Source organism: Gavialis gangeticus, unplaced genomic scaffold, assembly GCF_001723915.1.
Source record: "Gavialis gangeticus isolate Ggan-Ray unplaced genomic scaffold, GavGan_comp1, whole genome shotgun sequence".
NCBI lineage: Eukaryota > Metazoa > Chordata > Crocodylia > Gavialidae > Gavialis > Gavialis gangeticus.
The window spans coordinates 172,094,235-172,101,925 of record NW_017729022.1 but is presented as its reverse complement, the minus strand read 5'-3'; the positions used below and the strand labels follow the sequence as shown (position 1 = coordinate 172,101,925).

The following is a 7,691-nucleotide window of genomic DNA, read 5'->3' as shown; positions in this document are numbered from 1 at the left end:
TAGTCTGCAGAAGAGAAGACTGAGGGGGGATTTAATAACAGCCTTTAACTACCTGCAGGGTGGTTCCAAAGAGGATGGAGCTAGACTGTCTCAGTGGTGGCAGATGACAGAACAAGGAGCAATGGTTTCAAATTGCAGCAAGGGAGGTTTAGGTTGGATATTAGGAAAATCTTTTTCACTAGGAGGGTGGTGAAGCACTGAAACAGGTTATCTGGAGAACTGGTGGAGTCTCCATCCTTCGAGGCTTTTAAGATCTGGCTTGACAAAATCCTGGCTGGAATGATCTAGTCAGGGAAGGTCCTGCTTTGAGCAGGGGTTTGGACTAGATGACCTCCTGAGGTCCCTTCCAACACTAATTTTCTATGATCCTCTCATAAACTCCAGATCAGACTGGCTTCTTTCAAGATTAAAAAATGTCATATCACCATCACCAAACACAAACTTGGATCCAGGAATCAGGCTAGGCTTTCTTCCACATTCATCAGCAAGAGTAGAGAACCTGCACCAGCACTTCTCTCTGTGTTGTGGATGAGGTATGAGATGGAAGGAATCTTGTGCTGCCACTGCAAGGTTAGCTTTGCAGGACTAATAAGCAGTGGAAACTTGCTTATCTCTATAAACAAAATCTGTGTACTTAACAAGACAGAGTGAACAGATACACATTTTTATATGGTTACTTTTCTGATTATGACTGCAAAAACTGCTATTTGAAAGACTCCTCTTAAGCACCTTTTCCACAAGCTGAACTTGCCTTGCTCCTTCAGCCTTTCCTCATATGTACAGGTCTACCCAACTTGAGGAGACAGCTGACTGATTTTTTGGGCAGATTGTGGGGCCAGCCACCATTTTCACAGGCTTATTGTGGTGGGCTCCCCCTGTTGGCTTTGGATGTAGGACCCAGATGCCTTGTTTGGAGGGGTGTGTGTGGGGGGAGAGGGGGAATCCACCCTCAGACTGACCACAACCTTTCCATTTAACAATAGGCAAATATATTGATACATAGTGATAACAAAAGAGAAGCGGTACAAATAATCAAGCAATTCTGTAGCTACTAATCCTAGGACTGTCATCAGAGTCAAGAATCATCTGGTCAGGACACAGGGTTCACTCTGAGGCTCTTTCTCAGCTGTCAGATGTCAGTGTGTCAGCAGCCTGGTGGTGGGATGCTGAGGCTCCCCATGGGGTGGATGAGATGGGCTGGTGGTGTGCCCTCTGTCCATGGTGGCCTTGGGGACCTCTCCTTGGGGATGGGGATAGGGACATCTCTCAAGGACCATCTCGGGCAGGAGGATGGGGAAGAGTAGGACCCCAGGCCCTTTTTTACTTTCAAGTCTCTGCTTTTGTATTCTCCTTGCCTTCTGGTGACTCTTCATCTGTGGACATTGCTGGTTGGTTTCTCTGTGTTCATCATACTGTCCACATTCTGTTTCGTCCACACATTCCAAGCTCACCACATGCACACCCTTTCCAAGACAGAAATTTCAGGCCCCCCTCTTTGGCCCTGTGAGCTGGTGACACCTTATTTCATGTTATGGAACAGTGTGGTATATGCCCCCAGTTTCTCAGACTATGTGTCCTTGTTTGTTAGACAGTTTGTCTGCTTCTGAAGGCTGGGGAAACTGTGTGTGTGAGACCCAGGCTTTTAGAAATCAGTTAACCCCTGCTGTCCATCCTGAACCATTCTAATCAGCGGTGATGTGTAGGGGGTGCATGGGGATACACATGCACCCCCTGATAGTGCCGGTGCACCCCCGACAGGCTGCTTTCTCTGTTTAGCCAGAGGGCAGGGGGGCAGGTGGGAGCACCAATGCCTTCCCTGCAAGTGCTGGCCAGGAAGCGGGGCCACCAGCAAAAGTGGCTGTGCTGCTTCTGGAAGTGGCCACGGGATTGGCCACTGGGGGACCACCCCCCCTCGGTCACTGACTGGTGTCAGGAAGGGGTATGTGCCCCTCCCTGATTCAAGAGGCACCAGACACCCATGATTCTAATTACACCCCACCATAAGCCAATTTCCAAAAAGCAAACCTTTAAATACCATTTTCAAACCATCACTTCCCACACCTCTGATTGGCTGAGGGGCCCTGTGGCCGCACCCATCTGCCACTAATTGGTGGAGAGGCCTGTCTGTCACATGGCCTTGCCTTATTCCATTGATTGGCTGAGAGGGCTGTCTGTCATGTGGCCTTGCCTCTTGCCACTGATTAGTGGAGAGGGGAGAGATCACAAAACAGGCAGCCTTCTCACCCAGTCAGCAGCGAGGGGCGGGGTGGTGTGGGGCGGGGTGGCAGCTATATTGCCTGCTTGCCTTCTGCCAGCAGGCCTCTTTGTGCTGGGCTACACAGCTTGGAGGACTGTTTGCTCCCACTGGGGAGCCAACATTTGATTTTTAGTTAGTTTTTTTCCCCATTTTTTGGTTTATTTTCCATGGATTTGGGGGATATTGCCTGATTTCATGATTTCCTTAAAATCTGTACAATCATGACGTGAGTAGGTCCCTACGCATATGACTTGCTTTCCATACCCTTTATTATCCTTGTCACCCACGTCTGGGCCTGCTCTTACTTCTCCATGTTCTTTTTAAAATGTGGAGCCCAGAACTGCTCACTGTACTTCAGATGAGGCTTAACCAGTGCCAAGTTGAGAGGCATTATCACCTCTTATGTCTTGCATTTAATGCTTCTATTTATGCATCCAAAAACCGCATCTGCCTTTTATGTGGCTGCATCACACTGCAGACTCGTACTGAATCTGTAGTCTACCAAGACTCCCAGAGGCCAGAAGCCTAAGCTGGAGGTTCCTGAGAATCCAATACAAAATTTTCTGTTGTGTATAGATGTATTAAAAATACAAATGATAAAAACTACATATTCCCAGCAGAGAAAAACAAGAAAAATGTTATCAAATAAACAAGAGAAACTCAATTGAGCTAAGCTTTTAGGGGGAATTCTATGGATACTTTATACTGGCATTTTATTCTATGGGTACATAAAATGTGGTGTGAAGCAGTCAATGGGTGCATCTACATGTGTAATTAATGCACACGGATAAACTTATTGCTCTGGAGTTTTTTGCTCCTGGGCACACCGTTTGAACATACACCTGGGAGAAAAAAACTTGGGAGAAATTAGCGCTGGAGTGCATTCGTGTATAGTACATGGAGTCTGGTGGGAGCAGCCTAGGCTGGCAGGGGACCCAGGGGATCAGCTTGCCAGCCCAGGGCTCCTCTGACGAGGTTCCATATGCTGCACAAGGGCTGGCTCAGGCAGGAGGGTGCTTCTGTGCAGGGCTAGCCAGAAGGCAGCCCCTGCACTGAAGTACCCTCATGCCCCAGCCAGCCCTTTTACAGCATGTGGAGCCGCATTGGAGCATCCAGCCCAGGGCTGCTCTGGCTGGGCTCCATGTGCTGTGGAGCAGCTGGCTGGGGCACAAGGGTGCTTCACTGTGGGGCTCCTTGCTGGCTAGCCCTGTGCTGAAGCACCCTCATGCCCCAGTGAGCCCTGTCACCATTTGTGCATGCATTTAAGCACAGTAACTTGCTGCTCTGTCAGGTAGTACTTGTGTCTGATGGCACTATCCGACAGTGCAGTAAATTAGTCTACAGTGGCTTAATTGCCACACGTGTATAGATAGTGACACTTCACTGTGCAATAAATTTGTCTACTGCACAGTAAAGTGGACATGTAGACATGCCCAGTGATCTTCAACTGGGGTTCAGTGGCAGATTTTTCCAGGCGTGCTCCAGGACCTAGTCCCTGTGCTAGGAGGTAAGTGATCACTCCTCATCTCACCAGCCCCTGCACCATTCCAGGCTCTTGACATGTGTTCATCTATTTGTATGATGGGATCTGATCTCTGATCCTAATGATCATTCCTTCTGCTGTGCATGCATGCATGGCAGAAGGTCCAATTTTGGGATCAGGGATCAGATCCCATTTGTGCCCATTCTACTTGCTAGTGCAGGGACAGGCTGAGATCATAATCCCCCTGGACTGGCAAGTTGAAAACCAGGTTCTTGCAGCTTGTTGTCCCCCCCCTTCCACCTATAAACCAGACATAAACATTAGTAATGTGCGAAGTGGCACTGTTCCATTTTGCCTTGAGTTTTGAATGGAATTTCATTTCAATTCGAAACAGCTCTTCCGTTTTGCTTGTTTCATTAGATCAGTTTTGATGTTTCATTAGATCAGTCGGGGATGGGAAGTCAGCCCAGCTGGGCTGATTTCCCCACCCCTGGCCCCATCTAGCATGGTTGAAACGTTTTGACTTTCAAAATGTTTCAACTCACCTCATTTTGTTTCAAGGCTGTTTCAACGCCCTTTGTTTCATTTTGATTTTGCTGTTGCAACCTTGAAATGAGTTGAAACAGCGTCGAAACGAAACAGCTGGCAAAATTTTGTGCAGCCCTAATAAACATGTTCTACATTATATGTGTGATATTTTTATGACTGGTTTGCCATTTTATGGCACCTTAAATTATGTGCAGGTATAACACTCTTGCCATTTATTCCATGATTAACATGTTGGTCATGGCATAAATGTAAGGTGTGTTAGGGGCCTCAGACAAGCAGCACCCACAGCTGCTCTTCACCTCAGCCAGCTCCATGCTCCCAGCAGCACGCTACACATGGACATGTATATGTTGTACTGTCAGGCTATACTTTTCAGCCTGGCTTGAATCCCCTCTCCTCCCATGCTCCTGGGCTTTGCAGTTGGGTCCCTGAGTGCAGCTGGGTCCCTGAGTGCTGCTGTATAACGTACTGGAGGCACAGTCCCAGCAGCAAGGGCAGGCATAGACCTGGGGTGGGGAAGGGGAAGATGATGAAAATGGTGGAGTGAACTCCTGCCCCCACCACTGTCGCCTGGGCAGCGGCTAGATTCTAGCTCTGCATTTCTCAACTGGGCTGTCGCTAAATTCCAAAAAGTTATGGAGAGTTAGCTTGAGGCTAAAAGGGCTGAGAACCAGGGGTGTAGAGGGAAATGAGGAAACTGCAAAGCTGAACTTTACCACTGTGTTTTCTGTCTTGAAACTTGCACATTCTCAGGTGACTGCTGGCTTCTTGCTGCCATTGCATCTCTCACATTGGATCAAGAAATTCTAGATAGAGTTGTTCCTAAAGACCAGAGCTTCCAGAAGGACTATGCTGGGATCTTTCACTTCCAGGTACCTCTTGGTAATCCATAAGACTTGATCAGGATGTGGGGATTAAAAGAAAAGGCAGCACTGAGGTGAATGTAGCTTTCCATGTTCCAGATGCAGGTTAGATATTCAGCTATTACTGTGCATAGGTGAGAGGGAGAAGCAGAAAGAGGGCCACAGAGGAGGTTAAAATAGAATGGCACAACTCTATTCTCAGCGGGTTTCATTCTGGTCTCTTACAACTGTACAAATCCAGTGTTGTTCTGCTGAGAGCAGTGGAGTTGCCTCTGACTGACACCTCTGTGTTGAAGAGCAGAATGGTCTCAATCAGGTAGCTTCCCACTCTTTCATCATTTAAGTCATACAATCATAGTTGCATCACATCCCAAATGCAATTGCAGCAGCTGCTTATAGAGACAATTAATATTAGCCACGTATTTCAGGCTGCATTTTAAAAATTCACTTCTGATTTTTTGGTACCTGGACTGGCAGCCCCTTTCAAAGGGTCCTGATTTTTCAGCGGTTAGGTTTTGGCACTTTCTGAAAATCAGACATCTCAAAATGATCTCCAGCTACACCTCCATAATGCCAGACACTTAAAATATTAGGCCTCATTGCAATCTTAATGTTAGTCATCTTTCTGTAGATGCTCTGAAGGGCTCAATAGATTTCTCTTCAAAGCAGCATCATTATCATTACCTATTTATAAACTGCCATATAATTTTTGAAATAGTGTGCAGAGCCTTGTATAATATAAAACAGGGTCTGTCCCTGTCCCAAAGGTCATATGCATGAGGCAACATGCAAGGAAGGGTTTGGATGGGGAAGAACTCAGTGGGAAGGAGCCCAGTGAAGGATTCCTCAAGGTGGGTTTTCATGGGGGACCTGAAAATGGAGGAGAGCAGGTGATGACCAAAAGACATGAGAGACCCTTCCTCAGTGTAAAGGGCGGATCTCGCTATGCAGGTGTGGAGAAGAGGGTGGGAGGAGGCTGATGGTGAGGAGGAAACTGGACCATACAACCCTAATTGCTCTTTCTTACTTTCCTTCCTCAGTTCTGGCAGTTTGGAGAGTGGGTGGATGTTGTGGTCGATGACAGGCTGCCCACCAAAAATGGCGTACTGGTCTTTGTTCACTCAGAGGAAGGCAATGAGTTCTGGAGTGCCCTGCTGGAGAAGGCTTATGCTAAGTAAGTTGGGCTAATTCTGAAGGAGGCTGTGGTTGAGCTCTCACAGAAAGGATGCAACTGTCACAAGCTCTGGTGATGCACTGTGCAGATGCAGTCTGCCTGAACATCAACCTTTTACTACTGCTCAGCCCTCTTTCCATCTGTCTTTAATATTTTTCCTGAGCACTTAAAGGCACATTACTAACCTTTTTGCTTAAGATGTTTTACCTTCTAGTTCTGCCTTCTGTGAGTACAGTAACAGAAAGAAATTGGGTTATTGCTACTATTTTTGCAGGACAAACAATATTTATATGTCAAAGCTGGCCTAAGGCCCTTTATGCAGCTCAGTTTTCTTATTTTCCACTCCACAGGTTGAATGGCTCTTATGAAGCTCTCACAGGAGGCTCCACAATAGAAGGGTTTGAAGATTTCACTGGAGGCATTTCTGAATCATATGAGCTAAGAAAGGCACCACCCAACCTCTACCAAATCATCCGGAAGGCCCTGAATGCTGGGTCATTGCTTGGCTGCTCCATTGATGTGAGAGGCTGCAAGTGTCTTACTGCAAATCTTACAGAAATCCAAGTTTTGTTGTAGCGAAAGCTTAGTGGCAGACATTGCCACTTGGGGTGGTCCTGATTGAAAGCCTGCTGAAGTCAGCATGAGATTTTTCTGTTGACTTTAACAGACTTTGGATCAAGCCCTAAATGGGCAACCACGTATCAGGAAACAGAGGGTATGTTGTTCAACAAGGAAAAGTGCCAAATCCTACACTTAGGATTGAACAATCCCATGCACCGCTACAGCCTGGGTGCTGACTGGCTGGGCAGAAAAGGACCTGAGGGTTACAGTGGGCAAGAAGCTGAATATGAGCCAACAGTGTGCCCTTGTTGTCAAGGGGCACTTTTACATGTTACAGGGGTTTACTCCTGTGAATTGAAATGGTGGATTTTTAATTGTGATGATTAAAAACCCACTGTTTAAATTTAGGGGCTTCTGTCACTGTTACAGAGGAGTGCCCAATCCTTTTTTTTTGTTTTGAGGAAGCCTAGCCACCTATCCCATGGCCACAGGGACCAGCAGACTGAGCAGCCCGTGAGCTGTGAGGGGAACCCGGTTTTTCCCTCCATGGCAGTGGTGCCCCCCAGGGCCACCCAGGTAGGCTGCTAGCAGGCCAGGGTCTGCCCCAGCTTGGGCTCAGGGAACAGTTGGATCAGGCTGGGTGCTGCCTTTGAGCTGGGGCAGCCCTTGGACTGCTAGCAGCCTGCCTGGGCAGCCCTAGGGGGGCACTGCCACCGTGAAAAGAAGGGCTGGGGCTCCCCTCAGCTCAGGGACCCTGGCAGCTCACCCCCTGGCTGCAGGCAGGCTTTGTTGGGGGGGGGGGGG

General features: G+C 47.8%; 1 protein-coding gene across 1 annotated transcript in view; it reads left to right on the top strand.

Annotated features, from left to right (window-relative positions):
• CAPN8 (calpain 8) overlaps nucleotides 1-7,691 on the top strand; it is a 55,963-nt gene that overhangs the window by 19,655 nt on the left and 28,617 nt on the right. The window contains exons 3-5 of the mRNA XM_019516506.1: nucleotides 5,043-5,161; nucleotides 6,193-6,326; nucleotides 6,677-6,845. Coding sequence (XP_019372051.1) covers nucleotides 5,043-5,161; nucleotides 6,193-6,326; nucleotides 6,677-6,845 — 422 coding nt within the window. The remainder of the gene's footprint in view (nucleotides 1-5,042; nucleotides 5,162-6,192; nucleotides 6,327-6,676; nucleotides 6,846-7,691) is intronic.